Genomic DNA, 24,287 nt, shown 5'->3' with positions numbered 1-24,287 from the left:
CATGCCTTATGCATGGCACGAATACCACTGTTGACCCACGGTTTTTGATTAGGAAATGATTTTGTAGTTGTACGTGGTACAGCGTCATCAATACATTTGCTAATAAAACCGGTCACGGACTCTGTGTATTCATTGATATTGCCCCCCCCCCCCCCCCTCCAAAACATTGCAGAGTACGTAACAATGGTCCCAGAAACCAAACACTACGCCATCAAACATGTTTAACACAAAGTCAGCATTTTGTTTGTTCATCGCAAAGTGACAATCATACTCAAATTTGTCAAACATGAAAGGGTGTATGTTTGCAGACCACTGGAAGGTGGCTTGACAAAACAGCTTGTATACATGGGGCTCCCCAATGCTGGCTGACATTTATAGGTTGAAGAAGTATCTGCTGCCAGCGAAAAGGATGCAGACGATGGGCAGGACAATAAAGGCAACGTCAAATTGTTTGTGGAAAACATTTCTGTTTACATTTGCAATAAACTATATGGTTTAATTTGACCTGGGACTTTACATATATTTTGTTCACGTTACAGGGAAGAATTATTGAATTATCAGGATTATTATCCAGTAGCATGGTTCGGCTTGGGCTTCTGGGTCTATAGCCCTGGATCTCTAATTGACCCCCCCAAAATATTTAAATAGCCCCAGATCTATTAATCCAGAATTGCGATGGCGCATTATGATAATGTAGAGGTGTAGGCCGCTAGCATGTAGCCTACATTTTCCGCATGTACATTCAAAACCCTGTACTTCCTGTCCCGGGCGGTGGCTAAGCCCTGAATGTTTTGTGATCCTAGCGACACCCACAGTTGTTTTTTTGCTGATGATAATTCAAAGTGTTAATGTACATTGTCTCATCCCATGCAAATCATTCATCATCCATCCAGTAAATCACAAAAATATTATCAAGGCTAAAACAAGAACACTTTAATAATAAAATCCCATTCATTTATAGATATAATTCATGAGTAGAACCTATTCAATGTAGAACTAACTCATTTAAGATAACTGAACAGTTTAGCCCCTCGTGTAAAGGACAATATAACTCATTTTAACAATACCAACTTCAATATGAGGCTGGAAAAAGAAGTGGCCATCACATCAGATCACATGCATTGTGACATAGGCACTAGCATAACAAAGTCACAAAATGACCTCACTGTAGCTAGCGACGCAGTATTACAAAAAACACCCCCACCCACCCCCACCCAGAGGTATAAAACAGACAAAGGCCTGCATACCAGGGGTAATAGATACTGTTGATCAGTATCCATCTATGAAAGTTTGTTCGTGTTTCGTATATGGACATTTTTCAGTTCAGTCACACTTGACACGATTTAAGGTGTTTCACTGTTAACCTCTATATGGGTCGATTATTCTATCTGCTAAAAAAAAAACAATGCAACATTGTCACTGAGAGGGTTGGATGATCTGCAACTCCCAGCCCTTAGATTACTTTACAAATCCCCAACTGTCTTAATTACTATGAGCAGGAGGCTTTTCCCAGAGTCAACAGCCAGCCCCGACATGGGGGTCTAGCTGGATGAAATGTTTTTGGTAGTCGAAAGGCAGAAACTCTCTATTGGTTAGACAAAGAACCAAACACTACACTTTAGTCAGACTCGATATCAGATGAGGTCTTCCTCTTCTTCTTCCTCCCGTGTTTCTTGTGCTTTCGTTTCCTCTTCTTCTTTGATTTGTCCTGTTAACATTAACAGTAGGACATATGTTAATCTTCCAATGCAATGTTTTCTCATACAGTCTATCATAGCAGAAAATAAACAATAAGACAGTATATTTTCAGTTTAACTTTCCAAACTCTTCTGCTTACAGTGGCATGTTGACATTTGCCATAATTAGCTCCATCTCTACTCCTTAGCCCACTTTCCGAAATAGAATTACATAAACAATTAAAAGATAATGCAACATGGTTTTCAATTTATTTTTCAAAATGTTCCATGACGTTATGTACTCTAATGCTCTGGAACTGCTGGTTTGATCCCCATTAAACTTGCCATAAAAAAAAGTCTCATTTAAATCAACTCAACCTCATTTCTGTGACAGACTAACCGCTTGGATCAGACTCCTAGAGTGTTTGCTCACCCTGATCCTCACTGGTGCTTGTTTGGGAAAGTGCACTTGCTAGTACCTCAGGGGGGTAGGGTTTAGGGGCTGAGGGTGTAGGGTTTAGGGGCTGAGGGTGTAGGGTTTAGGGGCTGAGGGTGTAGGGTTTAGGGGCTGAGGGTGTAGGGTCCGTATTCTTTGTTTTTGGAGTGCACGTTGTATTTTATTTTTCAGGTTTCTAGCTAAAACGATGTGGCTGCTATTAGCATATGAGATTGCACAAAGATTTTCCAGTACAGCGCTGCCAAACAGAACCAGGCTAGTGTTTAGCTAGTGCCGCGTTGCCAGACCTTGGGTAAAAACACAATGCCTGGTAACAATACTAACTTTTCTTACACATTCAGAAAAGGGGAAAAACCTTGTACCGTTGATTGTTCTCATCAGATGAACAGCTCTCAAAACAAATCAAGAGGGCCAAACGGGATCAAAATCATGCACCAGCGTAAAACCAGCGACAACGCATTCTGCTGCATATTTCCGATACCTCCTCCAATGCGCAAATTTTCTTAATAAGATGTCCAAATGTCTATAACGTGTGCTTACATAGATAAGATTCAAATATCTATAAACAGTTGTATAAGACGACCCCCCCCCCCCCCCCCAGAATGAAAATTCACTAGTCAGTAGTGGCCAGGTTTTTGATGTTCCAACAGGTCAAGTTACGCAACAGGTCAAGTTATGCGCAGACTGGTCATGCCCTCCCAGAGTAGGCATTTAGCTGTATTCGAAAATGGCGCATTGGGAGTCTTACAGCCTAAATGATTCAATATGTGGAGGCAGAACTGTGTCACAAATGTTACCACTCTCTGTCGCATGGGGTGATGGGTGTGAGCTTTAGGAAACATTTCCCAGCATATTGCTCGTTATAATGTGACCATGTGGCCAATTAGCATGGCAGTGCTATTTACATTTCGGCAAAAATGCACCTTTCTACACCTTACCACTTCACAGGAATTTGAACACATTTTTCACGGCGGGAACCTGACATATAATAACAATAATAATAATAAACAAGGCTGGCAAATACAATAGGATGCTAGCAGTTATAAGTCAGTGGCATGAGCATGTGCATTTACTTGAGAACAGAAAAACTATGTCAGGGTGGGAAACACTAATCGCCAAGCGGCCGAGTTGGAGTGCATACAGCATGGGCCACAGGTTCTAGTTATTATAATGATATAACAAAAGATCTGAAAATATTTTAATAGGCCCACGAAAACATTAAATTAATAAGCACCGGAGCATATTTAAATGTAACATTAGGCGGTATTCTTTATTATTTTTTATCAGCTGCATGCACAGAGTGCAGTAAGAAAATGCTTTGACTTTAAACCACTTACTGTGGTTATTTTCTCCCGGTCCTTCTCCTCGCTACTTCTCTTTTTCTTCCTGGGTTCGCCCTAGAGACAGATTACACAAATGTCACAAACCACAACGGGTGGAAAAGTCTGGTGATGGCCTCCAAACGTCCAATCACAAGTTCAGTATTTCACAACAGTGTAGAATACAAAACCGTTGCCAGCATTATTTCAACTGAGATGATAGATAAGGCCATCCAATAAGGCAGTGATGGATTTCAATCATAGCAGTCTAGTAAATAACTATATATAATTATTTAAGAATAACATGCCTAATGAATATACATCAGAGAAAGTCAAATGTACTTACACCTTCTTCCAATTCAGATTCAGCAGACGTCTCTGATGAGGAGTCCTTGTGACTTCGCTCGGTTTTCCTCTTTCTCCTGTGGCTCTTTTCCTCCTAAAGGGCAAACATTCACAGCCTTAATTTCACTGCGACCCAACATGTGTAGAAGCAGGACTTACCCAACAGCCACACAAATGTTGTCATTGCCTTACCTTCTCTTTTTCCTCATATTTCTTCTTCTTCGTCTCCATCTCCATCTTCGTCTTCTTGGAGAGAAACATAATGAGAGGGAAGGAGACCTTTTTTGCATATAAAACATGAAAATGTTATGAAGTATTCACGTGACAACAGAATGAACATGAATCCAAACAGTACCTAAACACACTCAGAGAAGCACAATGAGTTTTAGCCAACAATTGCGGGAATGTTGAGGAACAGTTAGCCTACAGAATATATACACAAGCCCTAGAATATTTCAACATAGGGCTGTGACAGAAAACAGAGTCTAAAACAGATTAGTGAGGTTTGTTTAATCTATTCATGTTATCTCAAAGTAGAATTAGGTTAATACATTTTATTAAAATGTGTGACAAATGAAAAAGCTGAAAAATATCAAGCTATTAACATCGTGTTGTTTATGGAAACCTACAGATTAAAGCCAAATTACTATATAAATTGACAGATGTCCTTATATGAACCACTACTCTAATCTTTTCCATGTTTTCAGTATTGGTTCAGTGCGATTTCTGGTAAATATAGGAAACAAGGCTTCCTGACGACCATGAGCGTAAATTCTGCTTTAACTGAAGAGCAATTGTGGATGTTTTGGGAAACATTTTTAAATTGCCATTTATTGAAGTTACATCCCACCCTATTTGGTTGTTACATTATGACTTGATTTGGTTTAAAATCGACAAAGAACGCGGTACACCGAATGACATTATATAGCACAATATACCAAAGTGCTATATTACACTATATACCAATTTTTTCCCCTGTTTCGATGTCAGCAACTGTGTGGGTGCGCAACACTCTCACTTCCTCTCCCTAGTGTAGCAACGGAAGACAAGGTTCGAGGGACAATGAAATCCCATAACTCACTGCACCACAGTTCAACAAGGGTCTAGTTTCTGTGTTCAGCATGACTTAGAGTGAACAGTACCAGCACAAACACTGTCAAAAGTGAAAAATAATGAACCTACATCAAGTTCAGCACAGTACCAGAACGTGATTAATTATAGAATACGAATTACCAAGTTTTTGCGCTGAACTAGGATGGGTATTTTCCTAATGAAACTACAAATTCCTAAAGCGAAACACATTACAGTTTATTCTCTCCTGAATAATTGGAATTCTTTCAAGAGAAAGGACAATTTCAGCTCACAAGGAAAATGTAATTCAATGGAATAACTCAAACAACACTGTTTCAATCAGTTACGTATCAAATCCGCGGCATTGCTGTGTGTAGTTTAATCACTCAGCATATGATGTGAATACATTATTTAAAGGAACACTGGTCACATGACCCCCCCATTGAAATAGCCAAGCTGCTTTAAAAAGACACTGTTGTAAAGAAGTGGTCTCACCTGGTCTAAAATTGACCACATCCTGTCTCAGACACTATCTTCCAACCATTTAAAATTAGGTTTGGGCGTGCAGCAGGTTGTAAGGGGAGGGGATGCACTGCTCTCTCTGTTTTAATTGGCTAGAGGTAGTTGTCACTCTTGTCTTCTAAACCAGTGATTTCTTTGCAAGGTGGGACTTTCACCTGGAGATTCAAGATGGACGATCATGTGACCAGAGTTCTCTTTAGTACATTAATGTACCAATTAAACTAACACTTCAATACGTAACAAACCACAAACTAACCTTGTTGTCAGGCTCCGATTCTACAGTGGAGTCATCTGATGCTTTCTTGAAGGACGCACGCTTCTTTCTCCGTTTCTTTTTGACACTCTTCTTTTCATTCTGACCACATAGTTATCAGAAAAAGACAAAACAAAATGACAGTCCATCCCATTTTCCTTTCTGACTTATGAAATGTAAATGGCAACATTAAGTATGATCCATTAGTTGTTCGCAATACACAAAGTGGGTGCAAAAATATCCAAACCAACCACGGCCGGCAGTTGCCCTTACTCCCTCCAAAGAAACAATCACTTGAAATCAACTAGACCTGTCACTAACTACTACGGTCTTCATACCTCGTCTTCAGAGTCGGATGAAGAGCTGCTGGAGGAATCAGAACTCGATGAAGAGGAGGAAGATGAGGAATGCTTGACCAAACACAATAAAAAAAAAGCAAAGCTCATTAGATTTGAATACAGCAACTGACACAGGAATACACTGGTGAAGGTTTCTCATTGTTGTAGGACCGGCACCACCACCGGACCCCCTTCCTGCCAGGCTTCAACACCACATCAGAGACAGTTTTCCTCACCCTGTTGGACTTCTTTCCCTTTTCCTTCTTTTCGCGCTCTCTCTTCTTTTTCTAAACATAAAACAAGAGTTGGCACGAGAGGCAGCACACACACGGTTGTTTAAAATAAAATATGCGTCTAACATGCGCGGAATCCAACCTCTCTCTTCTCCTTCTTCTCCTTGTCCTTCTTCTCCTTCTCCCTCTTCTCCTTGTCTTTCTTCTCCTTCTCCTCTTTCTCTTTGTCTTTGTCACCTCCAGCTAGCAGTTTCTCTCTGTTTTTAGCCAGCTCCTTCTTCCAATTCTATAAAAGAATATAATATTAATACACATATACAGCATGTACTGTAAACAGGAAAACAGTGAACGTACTTGTGAAAGTTGAACATTACCTCGTTCATTTGATCCTCAAAGTCTGCGAGTGCTCTAGAGCCTTTCTTCTTCTTCTCGATTATCTCCTTCACCTCTTCCCTGATGAAAGGAAGAAAAAGAAAAAAGGATAAACACTCAAAAATATACCAACGACCAAAGAACTGATGGTGACGTACTGCAGGCTTAGGTCCACACATTTAAAGGCTTGCCGACAGTTTCTGACTTAGAGGCGACATTGGATAACGTGTAGACTAGATACAGGATAGGGGTGCTTTAGCGCCCTGGTGTACATGGACGACCCACCATGTTATTTGTTAACATACTTTCTGTTATTTTAGAGACAGAGCTGTGTTGGAATGAATGAGCAGTTGGCCAGGATCTAACCCATGCCACCTTGAACATAGGCTCAGCAGCTTAGATCCATTGTCCACCCTAGATCAAACCCGGGGCGACTTGTTCAACATTATAAACTGACAGGTTGGAATTCTGAATACTGATTGGCTGACAGCCGTGTGGCATATGTAAGCAAAAAGGCACAAGGGGGTGTGGTATAAGCCTAATATACCACTAGTGATGGCCATTCAAGGCTTCATTACCGTTCTTCTAGCTGCAGGATATTATGCTAGCAGTGCTAACTTAGATTTTCTTTTTTCAAAATAAAAGCCATAATTAAAATATATTATGTAATACAGTTAAACTGTTTAATGTCCATTCTAATGTTGTTCTTGTCTGTTCTTTTGCACAGACTAGATTGTTAACTATATTTCCTCATAAATTTCAATGAAGGCTTTTATTGTGTTAAAGAAAATCTGAGTGCTGCCAGCATAATATCCTGCAGCTAAAATAACGCTAATGAAGCCTTCAGTGGCCATCACTATATACCACAGCTCAGAGCGGTTCTCAGGCAAGATGCATTGCAGATATGTGATGTCATAGTCGTGGTATGTGGCCTCATACAACAGTCATTAGCCAATCAGCAATCAGGATTCAAACCATCCAGCTTATGAGAGACTGTATACCACAGGTATGACATCACAAATGTATATTGCTCTAATTGCTTAACCTGTTTATAATACCAATAAGGCATCTTTAAGGTTTGTGGTATATTGCCAATATACCATTAGCAGGTGCTGTATCCAGAAACTCTGCGATCTGTCAGATGTAGTATAGTGGCCATATACACCCCCTCGTGGCTAATTTCTTTAATATTAAGGACAATATGTATAGGTCGCCAGTTATACGACCTGGAGATCTCCAGTAAAAACAATCATTGTTTGGTGTTATCTTATGCTTACCATGTGGGCCGTGGTCTGCTAAGATAATCCTGAATAGACGGCCCAGCGTTGGGTGCGGGTCCCTTGGCCCGTGCTGCCGCTATAGGGTTCACATAAGACTGAAAACAGAGAAGGCAGACAAGCCAGACCCGTAAACACCTGGAAAACCGTATAAACACGAGTTGCAGCACAGTAGTCTACACAGGACTTGTAGCTAATTATAATACCAACGCACATTATTTTGATCGGACTACGTCGGATCAGCCATTATGGATCACCGCCCGGTAGATAAACGCCCGTCGACGCCAACTCCTCAGCCTTTCCATGCAGTAGATAACAAGCTATTGTCTTTTGGCTAGGGTTTAGTTGCACTGTACCCTGGCCTTGCCCGCAGGATTAAAGTGACCTATGTTAGTACAACAATTTGACTTGACAGAATTCGACTTGCTACAGTTGCTACGTTTAAGACCTAAACCCAATCCAGGCACATAACCAATACTGTACTCCGTCGTTCCATTGTACAGTACGCGTCTCGCAGCACCGTGAGCCGTGGCCACATACCACAGGCCAAACAACGAACCTCCGCCAGGCGTCCTCAATTAATGTGAATCTGTTGACAGCTTGATCTTATTCAAGTATGATACGCCAGACACTATTCTAGAACATTACAACAGGCTACTGGGCGTGCATGCGTTTTGGACTACGGTATACAATGTAGTGTAGTTACAGTAGATGTTGGCACGGTTAGCGATGCAACGCAATCTGGCAAATTGTTATTCTGCGGTTTCCGTCATCAATTTGTTAATCACCACGCGTGTCCATACTGTATAGTACCCGTAGCCAATATGCCAAGTTAAATTACCCCAGTTTGTTTTGCCTAGCAAGACAAAAATATCAGTTAGCGAGTTATACTAAAATAACTACCTGTGTGTGCTTTATAATGCAATTAATGTAATTTGACATTTACGTAGGTAGCTAGTGTCGACCTATCATTGTTGCTACAGTAGCTAGCTAGTAACTAAATTAGTAGGCCCATTCGTTTACAGTGCCGACTAGCTAGCTGTAGCCAGTTAGTTTTCCATTGCGTGAAAAAGCAAATTATCAAAATAACAGGAATTATTAAAACATTACTTACCACTCTATTATCCCTTTTCCCCATATTTGCAGATTTTGTATCTCAGCTATCTGAAGAAAATCACTAAATTGAAAACCGTAGCATGCTTGCCGTTGTTAGCCACCTCTCCAACTAGGCCACTACTACATAACAAGCGAGGTTGAGACCACACACCGTAGCGATAAATGAGATGACTACCACCTAGCGGCAAAAAAGGGCAAAACCAAACCCTTTTTAATGTGCGGTATCTTTCGTCGTGAAACATCAGTTCAACAAAGTACATACCAAATAATAGAGAAATGGACAAGAAAAACCGAAGACATTTCTTAAATTCGACTTACTTCATTTACCAACTGTATTGCTTAGGATACAAAAGCTTTTCACAAAAGCTTTTCACTACACGTTCGCATACACATGCAAGATACATGTGTATGCGAACGAAATCATTCTGAACTTCAATCAATCAAATGTATTTATAAAGCCCTTTTTACAACAGCAGTTGTCACAAAGTGCTTTTACAGAGACACCCGGCCTTAAACCCCAAGGAGAAAACAACAGTAGTGTTGAATTTCAGTGGCTAGGAAAAACTCCCTAAGAAGGCTGAATTTTAGGAAGAAACCTGGAGAGGACCCAGGCTCAGAGGGGTGACCAGTCCTCTTCTGGCTGTGCCGGGTGAGATATTAAGAGTCCAATTGGAATAATTAATACATTTATCTGGGCTAAATCCAGAGTCTATTTAAAATTAGACTAGGTCAGAAGTATGACCAGATGGACAAGGGACAGCAACGGGCCCCCCAAACCAGGTATTCCGCAGGTGTGGTCCAGGACCTCATGTCCTCCTAAAGTTTAAAACGGGAGAAGACTGGGAAAATTTAGAATACGCATTCATCATATCAACAACGATTTATAGTGGAGAAGGAGCACTTATTGGGGAAGGAGAACTGACCAAATCCCCCAGCACAATAGTATAGCAGCGTAAGACCTAGGAACTGAGAACTTGAACGTTCAACTAAACAAATAACAGAAAACTCAGATATCTACCAGAGAGAATTTTCCATTCAGAAACTGATTTAATGGCTGGGGGTGAAGGCCCATCTTTGGGGACAACATCACAACTACCTGTTCTGCTCCTTCCTACAGGGATGTTGACTTGGGATCAGTGGCGTTTTTAAATGTAAGAAATTGTCCGGCCACAAATCATTTAAAAATATAGCATACATTCCAGTAAAGCTACAAAACTCCCTCTTGCTACTGATGTTTAACTGATTATTTAACACATCAACAAACAGCGTGGCTCCACAAAACAGTTTTAACTACAGAACGGATTGCTTCAACCAGGTGTTGTAGTACACATACTGGAGAGAGATAGAGACCTTCTCTCACACACGTATAAAATTACCACTGTCATATTTACAAACCTAAATTAGGAATGCAACCAAGCTCAGAACCAATGTGCCTACAGGGCCATACGCGAACAGCAATGAGCTGAACGCCACTGAAGGTCACAACGAAGCGGAAAGACAACTTTTTAGGGATACAGATCCATTCTATGACAACAACCTTAATAGATAAGCATGGACACACTGACACTCGTCACCATCTATATCAATCGATCCAGCACAAAAATATGACCAATGCACGGACCAGTACCACAAAGGCAGGATGATAAAATAAGCTATCACTCACCAAGACTGAGGACCAGGGGCACAGCCAGGAATTTTGGGCCCCATGACAAAAAATCGAATTGGGCCCCCTCTGCGCAGTTGTTACCTATTTTTTGGGGCCCCTGTCAGTCATGGGCCCTTGGAATTGTCCTTGTACTTTTCCCCCCTATGTAGCAGCTGAATCAGCTGGCTTTCGATGGACAACATGGCCAATGCGTTGAGTCACGGCTGTCTCATGGTATTGTGAGTGAAGGTTTCTACCCTCTTCAAGGTGGAAAAGTTACTCTCTGACTCGGATGTCGTCATAGGTGTTGTTATGATCATTTTCAGCAGAGTGACGGTCTCCGCAAAAGCCTCCTCTAGGTTGTTCTCATGGATGGATCTTAACAGAGACAGGGCCGTCTTACCAGTGTGAAGCTCAGTGTGGTTATACAGAGTGGTCAGCTCAGACTTCAACTTTTCCTTGTTTCCTAGAGGCCATAGTTTCACCGCACAGTCAAGCTCAGATGTAGGGAATGACAGGACAAATTGTGGGAAGAGTGAGCTGTCAACCAGCTTGGCAGCGATTTTGACAGGCCGTATGCCTCACTTATGGTGGCCTCATCCCATCCTGGTTGTGTGCGTTTGTCCTCCATACACAGGAGCAGCGCAGTGCGGTTTTCTCAAACTGTATTGACAGTTCTACTTTTAAAGTTCCACCGTACAGCGGGTGGCCTTGGAATGCGTCTCTGTGTTGCCACAGCGAGTGCCACAACACGTTTTGGAGCGCCAGAGAAAAAGGTGGAGGCAGCTACATCCCTCTGAGCGACGTGGACGTCCAGCACGGTCACATGGACGTCCTCGCTGGGGGGAGCCCTCGAGATGATGTTTAGCAGGACGGATGAGCGACGAGGGATGTTGTGCAGGAGATTGAGGCCCTAATGGGGCCAGAGCGTCGCTCTGAAGGATGTAGGCCCTAATGGAGAGGTGGCTAAAGCAGTAAAATCTGCAAAAAAAATCAAACATACACGTGGGTATGTCTCTTTCATTAGCGTCTGTACCCCTCGGACGTTTCCACTCATTACAGCCGCACCATCGTAAGTCTGAGCGATCAGCTTTTCTCCCAGCTTCAGTGGTTCCAGCACCCTTGGTGCTATTAGAGAGGCCAAATCCAGTTTTATCTTTGACTTCCACAGACTCCAAAAATCGCAACACAACCACCATTTGTGATTTACAGGAGACATCAGTTGTCTCATCTGCCTGTATGGCAACAAATGATGTCTCGTCCACTTGCTTGGCCATCTCCTCCCTGTACACTTCATACATACAGTCTAACTGTTCTTTTTGTACAGTGCTAGATGTCCCTTTGAAGATGGGATGAGCGTCATAGTGCCTCTGAAGTCTTGAATCGCCCTCACACATAGTCTTGAAAATACATATTCCAGGTTTCAGGGAGTCCACCGACTCGTCGTGCCCACGCAGTGCGGTTTCACATTTTCCACACATTTTAATACGTTATGATCCGACTGAGAACTTACCTGTTTTTAGGGAATAATACAAACTTCACTAAATGCATTGCTGAATTACTTAAATATAGATACTTTGCACTTCTGATAAGGACTATTAGTTTTTCATCATCTCATCATCTCAATTAATGTTATTATATGTAGGATTTATATGTTAATAGGGCTGTTAGCTTTATAGCTATATGTTAAAGCTATATGTTTTGTTCTGTACCGTTAATTATAAAATTATTCTCTGATGTTAATAAATGATCATGCTTCTTCTAACAAGCCCTGCTGTGCCACCTAATCAAATTCAACTCAATACCCCTGCCATTAATGTGACTTGTCATAATAACTTGTTGATAGATCCATTCCACCTTAAGACAGAACATTTTTTGTTTCAAATGGAATAGAAATTTAGTAAAGTAGTAGTTTAAATATCCCTTGTTTTTCAGTAAGAATAAAAGTCACTTTAGAAATAAACTACTAGTCACTATTAATTTTTAACAGTAAAACTGGAAAAGACTGGAAAAAACTAAAAAGACTATTATATTAATAGTTAATAACTATAGTATATTCAATTATGTGTACATTTTATCAAAAGTTGTCTTCGTAATAACATTGCAATAGTAGATATGCAATGCCAACTAGTCAAAAGTAATTAAATGTTGACTGTTGTTTTTAAAAAAGCAACTAAGAGTCTTTGTTTTGGAATAATTACAAATGTATCAAAATATAAAATAAAGTACAAATGGATGATACTAGTATTTACTATACCTAAATGGTAACTAGTAGTAAATCTTACAGCTACCATCTAAAACCTAGAAGTTGCATTTTAATTTCCAGGGAACAAATGTGGCAATGGCTAGCCATATTTAATCTGCGACTCAAATAAGATTTTTTTTACTAGTATTTCGGTTCAAAGCCAAAATGAGGGGGAACATTTTATCTCAAACAGACCATTTGAAAAACGGTTTCAGCTGGCCAATAAGCAGTCTAGAGAAGAATGAACTGACCAATAGGTGATATACAAAATATTTTTATGACCATTAAGCCCACCCTACCCAAATCCAGCACATTGAAGCTGCTTAACGTCCAAATAATACTAATTATTTCCAGATTGTATAAGAAAAAAGATTGAGATGTTCCACAACAAAGTATCCCGGATTCCACAGCCTATTGATTAAGCACACTATGATTAATTTGAGTCCCAAACAAGAACGCTCACATATACAAAGGTGATTTTTGTATTTTATTCAAATGGTGGAACATAAGCCATCACCACTGCTGACATTTATTCATGTAAATGCAATGCCTAAAACATCCACGTCATCATTTTAAATGAAATTACCATTGTACAAGTGTGCATTTCAAATACATTTGTGGCCTTTACTGTCATCCTTGAAGCTTTAAAAATTTGCTAATTTACTTTTTCAGTACTATTTATAGGCAAAAATAATCATGAAACAATTGCATTATGTATAGGTCATTTCTGTCATCATAGGTAATCACTAACCCCCTCACATGTGGTTGTACAAATGAAGCCTACAAAACAATGCTGAAAGTCTGTCCCATGTTTTAAGACCAAAGCCCCTATTAAACAAAAAAAACATAAGAATGATAATTTCAAGTGTATATAGACTACAACGATCATAGCCTACTTATTCTGAGACCTAGAAGTATGTTTAACTGACCAATACCAAGGCAGCTTAACAATTCCTCTTTGTAGGGAGTTGTAATGTGAAATCAGTATTCATCAGTGCTGAGTGACTGACAGGACATGGATCAGTATAAAACACCTCTTGGCTAAATAATCTTTTTTTTTGTTGTTGTGAAAAACAAACAAACATATAGTCGATAAAACAATATTCATCCAGACATGGAAAAACAAGTAGGATGTGAAACGTATTATACAAAACGTGCAGTTTGATTCACACAGCAATGAATCCTGTAAGATAATTACAGATGCACGGTCATTCTGTGGCACTGACATCAACATCCACGTGAACGAAAACCTGAAAGAGTTGCAGTCTAATCCTGAATGTGCAAAGTGTGTCAGATTGACTTCTGATTTCAGTTAGAAGATCCTGAGTCTGTGTGTGTGCTAGCAGCACTATATATACCAGAGTGAAAGTGTCTGTCTACATGTATTACTGTGCCTTAAGAGGTTTCACAAACAAACAAGAAAACAAACATACACTATTTACCTTGACCTGCTATCAGAGATTCCCAGTTAGTTATACTGAATCAATATGCCATCGGAGTAATCAGTAAGGTGGGAATCAATGTTAAAAACAACACATCTGTGACAAACATTTGTGTATTTCTCAACATTACCCCACAGTATGTGTCTATGTTACACGAGGAGGAGAATCAGTCCAAATGAAAGAATGTCCAACCCCTGATGATCCCCTTAATCCAACATACCTTTCTACCTTTTTCTTTCAACAGAAACTCACGTTTCCCTGACCAAAACCTACACTAACCCTACTTCTGTCCCACTACACATCTACATGTGCTGAATATCCATGTCAAACCCGCTGCTGGGGAATACAAGGCAGTATCCAACACTATCCCAGTCTATAACCTGACCAATTCTACATGTCTCACATTGTAAAACCATTCTTATCTCGGTTTATCTACATGTTAGTCCAATAAAATTAAGACAAAATAGGAAATAAGACATCAACCAATAAACTTAAGTTAGGAAATACAGAACTACACTTTTATGCCAGATGTAATGTTGTTGAATAGTGCAAATATATATTTACATATATATATATATATATACACACAGCGCCCCCCAGAACTATTGGCACCCTGAATATACCATCACAAAATGTGAAAAATGCTTGTTCATCATATTTTTTTTGATTAAAATAATGTTGAGTCATTTAAGGTATTGATTTATGTGTGTAGGTGCAAGATATTTCTTTCACAGTCAAATTTACCAAAGGTGCCAATAATTCTGGAGGGCACTATATATACATACATGTACTATATATTCGTATAGGTACTGTATACATACAGTGTCTTCTGTAATAATTGGTACAGGAAGTTCTTTCTTCTTCTTTTGACTCTATACTCAAAATGCTTGGATTTGAAATCAATCAATTACTATGCAGTTATGTTATGTTCTTTAGTTATGCTCTGCAAAGCCGGTTCTACAAAGCCTGTTCTGCAAAGCCTGTTCTGCAGACATCTTCAGATGTTGTTTTGAGACAATTTTGCCTTTCGAGTTTGGAGGCAATTTGCTTGCACTTCAACTGACAAAATGGTTCTGTAAAATGAATGAAGACAACTGAGCTAATTCTAGTGGTAGCCATACAAGGCTAAACCATAACACCCCATCCACAATATTTCATGGATGAGGTAGTATGCTGAAGATCTTGGCCAGTTCCTTCAAATCAACCTGTTTTTGAGGCCAACTAGTGGTTTGCACCTCCAGGTGTATGTACTGCACTGCTCTTGCTGTGTATCTCCTGCGCAGGATAGTGGCTTGCACATCCCCACCTATTTCCTGGTTAGTGATTCTTAACAGTTTTTTTCTCCTTTGTCTATCAGGCCGTTAGTCATTTCTGAGCTTACCAGTGCTTCCCTTCTTTTCCTTTTCTTACTGTTCCAAAGTTTTGGTAAGCCCAAAGTTTTGGATATGTCGCTAATGCTTTCATAAAGGCTTTGTTTGACTTCAGAACTAGGTATTGACATATTGTCAGGATGGCACGTATTTACCAAGCCAAATTCCCCAATATGTTTGGTGCTTTTTCTAAAACGGTGTTGCCATTTTGAAAAGATTAAACCAGTACACGCACAAATACAAGCTAAAAAAAAAGTATAGTTTAAATCTATATTTTAACCTAGTAATAATCATTTCATTTCAGGGCCACACGTTTTGGAGTATAGAGTAAAAAAAAGCCTAACTGCCCCAATAAATACACAGGGTACTGCAACTTGCAAGCACTGAATATGCATTATTCTAGCTCATCACAGTCCCCCTATTATGCTCTGTGATTCAGGTCTACAGAGAGTAGAACACAGAGCCTCGGGTGGTACCCACTACATGTCATCAAAGCTTCTGACACTGAAGTACGGATGCCGTATGAGGAACCTGTATTCAATCTCTCCTCTAGAGTGCTTCATTCTAGCCATTCAAAAAGTTCAATGAGGCGAAATCCCACCAGAATCCTGCTCTGGCCTGCAGTAACACAGGACAGCCTGTAGGTGGCAGTGATATCAAAACACAAGCAATTCTTTTACCATGAGTCCCACAAGGAATTATGAGGTCCTCCTGCATTGAATGAACGTGTGTGTTTGTGTTTATATGTGTCTCTCTCAGTTCAGTCGTGGGGGTTGCTCTCCTGATGAGGTGAATGTCGATGTGTTCCCCCACCAAGAAGCCTGTTCTCAGACCAAGGCACGACTGGAGGAAGCAGCTCCTGGAAGTTCCAGAGGCTCCCCCCTTTTGGTAGCACATCTCAGCTTCATGGGTTCTTGCATTGTTACCACATTTTTTTTCTTCTTTTTCTTCTTTTAAGTATCCTAAAAAGCAGCATTCAAACCAGGTACATTTTGTAAAATATCACTGTCTTGATCTCTCTCTCTCTCTCTCTCTCTCTCTGGGGGCTGTCAGGCAGCTTGCTCCTCCATAGTGGGCATGTTGCTGGCGATGGGCTGTGCATACAACCTACGGCTGTCACTATCCACACTCTGAAAGTAGGGGTGTGTCAAAGCAGCAAATGCTGATATCCTCCTAGATGGGTTGAAAGCCAGGAATTGCTGTAGAGACGGACAAAGGCGGAAACAAACATGATTATAATAAGACATTAGTTGACAAGAAAAGTGAGTTTCATTTAAATCGATTTGAATAGAGTACATCCTGTATGTTTTGTGTGTGTGTGTGTGTGATACTCACAAGTAGAAGGGACTTCCCCAGCTCGTCCATGTCTGGGATAAGGCCTTCGATTGGGGTCGGAGGTCGTGGAGTGAAGGCAGTCTGTGGTAGAGCTACTTCTTGGGGCCAGTCCTCCACAGAGGGAACTCCGACAACACTGCAGGATCAGGATCATCATCATCATCATCGTCATCATCATGGCTGTTTTTACAATTGATCGTATTCATCACCACAAGATAAATATGGCATGTGGCGTTAAGTAGATAATGTTACTTACTCGAAAATCTTGCCCAGCTGATCAACGTCTGAGTTTCCCCGGAACAAAGGTCTGGGCAGAGGGAAGAGGAAATGGATTGATTGCAGAATTTTGACGAAATTCATCGTATCTTGTTTTTTCTTTGATGTATCAACGGTATATGTGGTAATAATCAATTTGACATTTTCATCATTTCGTAGAAGCGCAGACCAACTTATAGTCTATAAGAAAAGCTTACAACAGATGGTTCAGCTGTAGAACGCACTGCAGACAGACTGTAACATTATTACCAACTGTAACTCATAACCACAGAAAGTAGATGCCTATCTACAGATAGTCAGTTGATACTTAACACCTGTAGAGGATCAACACATGAGGATCAACCATGACTGAATACACTTCCTTACTTTTACATACAGGTCCCCAGTGGGAATCAAACCCACAACCCTAGCGTTGCGATCGCCACGGTCTACCAACTAAACCGCACAGGGCGTTAACACTGACTCTCCATCTGCCCGACACAGAATGGCATGTCAAACATTCTGATTGGCGGGCCGATCAGACCATCAACCGTAACTGTCATGACCATCAGTACAGCCTCCACTGGGTTCCAGTACAGCCTCCACTGGGTTCCAGTACAGCCTCCACTGGGTTCCAGTACAGCCTCCACTGGGTTCCAGTACAGCCTCCACTGGGTTCCAGTACAGCCTCCACTGGGTTCCAGTACAGCCTCCACTGGGTTCCAGTGTGGAGCAGAGAGGGAAGGGAGGCCACTGAGCGCTCCCTCTGCAGCGCGTGGGAGACAGGCATGCTCACAGGCCAGCAGCACATGCAGTCAGGAGTCTGTAGGAGGGGGAAGGAGGGAAAGGAGGAGGACGGGGGATGGAGTGGACGAGGTTCCTGAGGCTTTGGGCTGGCCGCGGGCGGGCATGCTTCCCCTGGCACCCACACAAATTCCAGCAGTCATCATCGGCACATACAGGCCTCCTCTCAACTCAAACCTCAACCGACCGCTGCTCCCAACCAACCAACGCCAGAAAAAAGCCTATTTATCCCTCAGCCCCATGTGTCTGCTTTAGCTGTCTGAGGGCCAGTGTGTGTGTGTGTGTGTGTTTGTGTGTGGGCCGAGGGAGGAGGGGTGAGTAGTACCATACCGTGTGAAAGAAACGTTAGATTATTCTAACAGAGCCCAGTGGGGGAGAGCAATATGATTACAAACCTTCTGCGATGTTGAAAGAGGCTAATAATATCTCTGTCATGAGAGCGACTACACCTCATGGGCTATTGGTCTTCGCCAGTGACGGAAAAACACAGTGCAAACATGGTTCTTTTAAAGTCAAAGTAATTTAACATGAATGAGTAATGACTCCACTGGGATTACTGAGAATGAGTCAGAGAGAGTCAGAGCAAGGAGAGAGAGAGTCAGACCAAGGTGAGAGAGGCAGACCAAGATGAGAGAGGCAGACCAAGATGAGAGAGCCAGACCAAGGCGAAAGAGTCAGACCAAGGAGAGAGAGAGTCAGACCAAGGAGAGAGAGAGAGTCAGACCAAGGAGAGAGAGTCAGACCAAGGAGAGAGAGAGAGTCAGACCAAGGCGAGAGAGTCAGACCATGGAGAGAGTCAGACAAAGGCGAGAGAGAGTCAGACAAAGGCGAGAGAGAGTCAGGGAGAGAGGTGACTCTACCTGTAGAGTTACAGTCACCACCAGATGTCAATGTAATCCAGCGTGTTGTGAAATCAGCTACAGTGCTTGACGCTACAGGACACAGATCTCACAGACAGATTAGGCAGGGACCATGCGCAGGCTGCGATTTTTCCTCCTCCATAATCTTTGCATAGCTGAACACCCACACTTTCCCTACCTGCTAAGACTTCTAAAGATTATAGTCAGAGAATCAACAGTTCACAACAAACACAGTTGGCGCAGCAGGTCTCAAGAGCGTTGGGCCTGTAAACGAAAGGTCTCTGGTTCTAATCCCTGAGCTGACAAGGTTTAAAACCTCCATCGTTCAGTTTTCAAGCAAGACAGTTAACCCTAATTGCTGTAAAAAATTATATGTTCTTAGCATACTTACCTGGCTAACTTTGATAGCAGGCTAACAACATATGTAATACAGCATCAGATCATTTCATCATTTGAATCAGATCAAAATGATGAAACTGAAGCAACTTCAAGTGGATCCAGACAAACACCCCAAATATAACCGCACTGGCATTCCTTTCCAACTGCTGTGGCATGTTGACAGTCTGAGGTACCAGTGCCATATAGATCAGACCAAACCAGTTCTCTGCCTTTACAAGAACAAAATCAACTACAACAATGCCATCATGTCAAAACAAGTACGCAGAACATACCTCCAAGAGGTCCAGTGTGTTCATTTTAATGGATGACTGGTTTCTCACGGGGCTGACATAAGCACACGTACTCACACATACCTAGAGGTGATTGGGGGACAGCACCAGGCTGGGCCAGCACCCGCAGCTGAGTCATATTTCTCTGGTGCCGGCCATTCTCTCGCACATTCCACACAGCCCCTGGAATGCACGTGTGCGTGCACGTGTGCGTGCGCGCGTGTGTGCGAGGTTATGTCTTTCTGAGGTTTTCCAATGCATGCACGGTGAGAAAGTAAACACTGGATGTGAATGGGGCACCTCTTGTGCTGGCTGCACTAACATAACACGTCCGACCTTAAGATTAGCAGAATTTCGACACAACACTGTGTTGCTCGGAGCTCGATGACTAATCACTTTCCGATCTGAACCATGCACGTGAAGACTAGCGTGATGTTTGCTTTCAAATTCCTGAGGTAAGTGGTACTTACGAAGCTTACCTGTCTTATTCCCATCAAAAAAAAGCCATGAGCGTGAGACAAAAATATCCTGGGGAAAATATTTTATTGAGCGAGTCGCTTTGACTGAGACGGAGCATCATTGAGCGACCGGGGCCTGTTTATCTGGGGTGGAAATGACATCAGGTCTCACATCATGGGACTGCCCAACTACAGTAGCTTAGTGCTGAAACAACTTCAGTAGCCAACCATGTCTGAGGTGGAGAGCCATTCATGTGAATGTCCAACTATAATAATCTTTAATAAGTGACTTAAAGTAATGTCTGACAAAACAGCAGTGAACATTTATCCAACACAGGGGCCTGTAAATCTCTATTACCCACAGTGCTCTTTCTATCTCTCCCTCCATCCCTCCCTCCCGCCCTCTCTCTCTCTCTCTCTCTCTCTCTCTCTCTCTCTGACTTAGATCCCAGGTGCCCTTTAATCTCTAACAGGTGGCCTTTAAGAAAGCCACATTAATCACCTGTAGGATAGGAGGGGGTGAGAGCAGGAGTGGGTGAGAGAGGGAGGGTGAGAGAGACATAGAAGAGTGCGATGGAGAGACATCAAAGGTTCTTTACAGCTCATTGCGTCACTCTCCAAGTGAGACTAAGAAATGCCCCCACCTCTCATGTCCTCACACACACACACACACACACCTAAGCAATTAGCCTTCAAGCCACAACAGATTTTGAAGGTACAACATACTGTACCTACCAATTTAGGAATCAAAAGTAGTGTATTATATGGAAAATAAGGTCTCTGTCTAAAGTAGTGTGTCATATAGAGAATAGGGCCTGGTCACTCACGTGTATCTAAAATTTCAATAACTCTATCAATTGCTGCTAGGTCACACTGTTATGTATATTACTGCCAAACTTGCCATATCTACATGTTTAATAATACTACCCAGATTGCTGCTCTATCTAAATACTAGCCAGATTGCTGCTAGTTTACATTACTCTTTTAAACTGCTGCTAGTGTACTGTGTTGTGTATATTGTTGCCTTATTTTATTATTATTTTCTGTCTATATATATTTGCTTATATACTCTTCTTCTTAACTCTAATTACATAGTTTGTCGGGTGCAGTGTCATAAGAATTTCATTGTACTGGATGACGCTGTGTTGTTCAGTGCATTTGACAAATAAACCTTGAAACTTGAAACATAGAGAATATGGCCCGGTCTAAAGTAGTGTGTCATATTGAGAATATGGCCCTAAAACACACCCAAAGTTAAGCCCAGGATGGGTGTAAAACCTGACTCTGTAATAACACTTTCATGTCTTTAGTATCAAAAAACTCCTTATAGCAACAGTAAAATGTCAGAAAGTAATTAATTACATACCAGGCACACTAAAATCTCACCACATTTCCCAGTTGAATGTTGAACCAAAATAGCACATTTGAAAAAAATGTCCAGATCATAAAATGGATTGTGTATCTTTTCATGCTCCTTTCATAAGCGCCCGACCCCAACCTGTGACTCTGACCCATGCGCACACACACACACACACTCATGCACGTATGCATGCATGCACGCAAACACACACACACACACAAGCATGCCTCTCAGAGCAATGCTCCATGATAATCTCCATGACAATTTGTGTTCCAGAAGGCATCCCATTCCCTATATAGGGCATTACTCTGGATTACTCCCCTATTTTGGGACACGACATCTGCATCTTGCCTTCTACAGCCAATCTGTCCACATTTCTGCCTGTGCTGTGCTTAGCATCCTGCCTGTGACAGCAGTTTCATCTGAAAACACAGCCCATATCCTCCCCAGGACAATGGAAAACAACGCTCTCCGTTGTCCAAGCATGGAAGGGAAATCAACGCACACCTGCCCCGTGAACACGTGTCACAAATGCCTGCGAGACTCAAGACAACTGCAGTTACTCGCCTTGTGTTAGGGAGGACCGGTTAACAGCTCTGCGACTGCAGTTACTCGCCTGGTGTTAGGGAGGACCGGTTAACAGCTCTGCGACTGCAGTTACTCGCTTGGTGTTAGGGAGGACCGGTTAACAGCCCTGCGACTGCAGTTACTCGCCTGGTGTTAGGGAGGACCGGTTAACAGCCCTGCGACTGCAGTTACTCGCCTGGTGTTAGGGAGGACCGGTTAACAGCCCTGCGACTGCAGTAACTCGCCTGGTGTTAGGGGAGGACCGGTTACCAGCTCGGCGAGGGCACTAGAATAAGTACGTTAGTTGCACTACAAACTGAACTGTCTGTTTCCTGCAACCACAGCCCATTGTGGCGGAATATAATTGACGGTTTGATAACTGACAAAACTCTACCACGCGTCTCTAGGGTGTTGCCAGGTAACAGAAAAAGACAATAAATACCATATGAGGAAACCACCCAGTTGACAAATTCCATGTATATCATACATCAGTTCTGAGTTACTTTGAACATTTCACCTGCAGAACTGCTGAAGTTACAGAGTAGCGAGAAAACCACCAGTAAGTTTAAAAAAACTGGATGGACGGGTTACAGTATGTCGTAGAGCATGCTCTGTTCAGGAATAAGGTATTGTGGACAGCTGAGACAAAGACGACCTGTGACGGCCCTGGTGTAAAGTAATGTGTCATGTAAAGAATAGGGCCCTGGTCTGAAGTAATGTGTCATGTAAAGAATAGGGCCCTTGTCTGAAGTAATGTGTCATGTAAAGAATTGGGCCCAGGTATAAAGTAATGTGTCATGTAAAGAATAGGGCCCTGGTCTGAAGTAATGTGTCATGTAAAGAATTGGTCTATAGGGACACCAACAGACCGTAATGGAGAGTCATGTTTTCTGTAAATGGTGAATGACCTCAAACCCCACAGTTATGGAGAGTGTGAGGGAGAGTGAGAATAGTGTTTAACTGTTGACACGAGTCAGACAATGATGACTGCTTCAAAATGTTGCCTTATCAGTCATCCAGTCATCATTGTATTACAAATGTCAAAACTTTTTTTATATGATCTGGTCATTTGGTGCTAAGATGGAACATGGTCATAGTGTAGTATCTTCCTCAGTGTGTGTATACCTGGAGAACTCACCTTCTCCTAAACATCTCTGCAAAAATACAGCCCACACTCCACAGGTCAACTGGGGTGGCGTAGCTGGACTGGAGAAGAACTTCTGGAGCTCTGTACCACAACGTCACCACCTAGACACCATAAACAGAATAATGACATTAACATACACACACACACACACACACACAACTTGAACACATCAAAATACATTAATATACACCCCATACACACATAACCACAGACTAGACATACAATGATCAGCCCCTTTCATGACAAAGAAGAGAAACAGCAACACTGCTGCATAGTCTGAATCAGTATTTAGCTCTCAGATTCTCTAAACACAGGATAATAGAGAGAAGGAGGACAGGATAATAGAGAGAAGGAGGACAGGATAATAGAGAGAAGGAGGACAGGATAATAGAGAGAAAGAGGCTCAGGGGAGAAGCTGAGAGGAGTGGAAGGGAGGCTGAGAGGACAGTGGAGAAGTCAAGAGGAGGAGAGGCTGAGACTAGAGCAATCCTGTTACCTGAGATACATTCCTCCTCCCTCAGTCCTCTCTCTAAGTATTTCACCTGAGAATGGCACTGACACACACACACACACACACACACACACACACACAGAGGAGGAATAATGTTTCTTTGCCCCCCATCTCTAGGTTACATAAGGAATGAAATCATATCTGGCAGGGCAGATCCCTGGGAGCGCTCCTGTTTTGGTATGTCCAGATCACACAGTGTTTTCACAATGTTCCCATCGGGGAACTGCATTGGTCTCTGTGTGTGTGTGTGTGTGTGTCCATTATAACTGGATTCTATGCTTTCCCAGGGTTAACACAACCCTTGTCAGGCAGCTGTCATAATCCAACTGTAGTACAGATCTTTGGTCCTATGTAATGCCACCAGACTAATCTTATGTATTGCGTTTTTCATGTGAGCATCGGGTTGGAAAAGGCGTTTACCATTTGTGGGGAGAAAGCATGGATCGCACCTCTGGCTCAACAAACATGCAGCACCCAATGGAAAAATAGGCAGACTGGCAGCCATTTTGTGTCGGAACTGTTCTCCACAAGTCTCCCAGTTTCTAACCCGGTGATTACACTCTGCTGGGAGCTGTGTCGACTGACTGTTCAGCCCAGAGGAAAAGCGGCATTGTTAGCAGCTACAGTAGGGAAAGCCTCCA

The 24,287-nt window shown here is 42.0% G+C and overlaps 2 protein-coding genes across 4 annotated transcripts in view; both read right to left on the bottom strand.

Moving 5' to 3' along the window:
* Window positions 1-911: 911 nt before the first annotated feature.
* fam133b (family with sequence similarity 133 member B) lies at window positions 912-9,146 on the bottom strand. The gene is made up of 11 exons (XM_010891522.4): window positions 8,978-9,146; window positions 7,864-7,961; window positions 6,589-6,667; window positions 6,357-6,500; window positions 6,218-6,268; window positions 5,982-6,053; window positions 5,647-5,745; window positions 3,990-4,076; window positions 3,799-3,891; window positions 3,471-3,530; window positions 912-1,708 (listed from the first exon to the last, which is right to left on the bottom strand). Exons 1-11 carry the CDS (start codon window positions 8,999-9,001, stop codon window positions 1,619-1,621), a joined length of 897 nt encoding a protein of 298 aa, XP_010889824.1. The 5' UTR covers window positions 9,002-9,146; the 3' UTR covers window positions 912-1,618.
* Window positions 9,147-13,337: 4,191 nt separating this feature from the next.
* The window catches only part of cdk6 (cyclin-dependent kinase 6), a 42,605-nt gene continuing 31,655 nt past the window's right edge, over window positions 13,338-24,287 (bottom strand). For all 3 annotated transcript variants that reach the window (XM_029122742.2, XM_029122744.2, XM_029122743.2), the window contains 4 exons: window positions 23,127-23,236; window positions 17,273-17,323; window positions 17,017-17,152; window positions 13,338-16,880 (listed from right to left, as the gene is read on the bottom strand). In XM_029122742.2, coding sequence (XP_028978575.1) covers window positions 16,731-16,880; window positions 17,017-17,152; window positions 17,273-17,323; window positions 23,127-23,236 — 447 coding nt within the window. In that variant the 3' untranslated portion in view covers window positions 13,338-16,730. The remainder of the gene's footprint in view (window positions 16,881-17,016; window positions 17,153-17,272; window positions 17,324-23,126; window positions 23,237-24,287) is intronic.

Source organism: Esox lucius, chromosome 10 (assembly GCF_011004845.1).
Source record: "Esox lucius isolate fEsoLuc1 chromosome 10, fEsoLuc1.pri, whole genome shotgun sequence".
Classification (NCBI taxonomy): domain Eukaryota; kingdom Metazoa; phylum Chordata; class Actinopteri; order Esociformes; family Esocidae; genus Esox; species Esox lucius.
This window is presented reverse-complemented; position numbering and strand designations above follow the sequence as displayed.

Excerpts from the sequence above, each read along its gene's own strand:
- fam133b (XM_010891522.4), bottom strand. The coding sequence starts at position 9,001 with ATGGGGAAAAGGGATAATAGAGTG. Across the intron at positions 6,668-7,863 it reads AGCAGACCACGGCCCACATG|GGAAGAGGTGAAGGAGATAA; the intron begins GTAAGCATAAGA and ends TCCTTTCATCAG. Across the intron at positions 3,531-3,798 it reads AATCTGAATTGGAAGAAGGT|GGCGAACCCAGGAAGAAAAA; the intron begins GTAAGTACATTT and ends ATCTGTCTCTAG.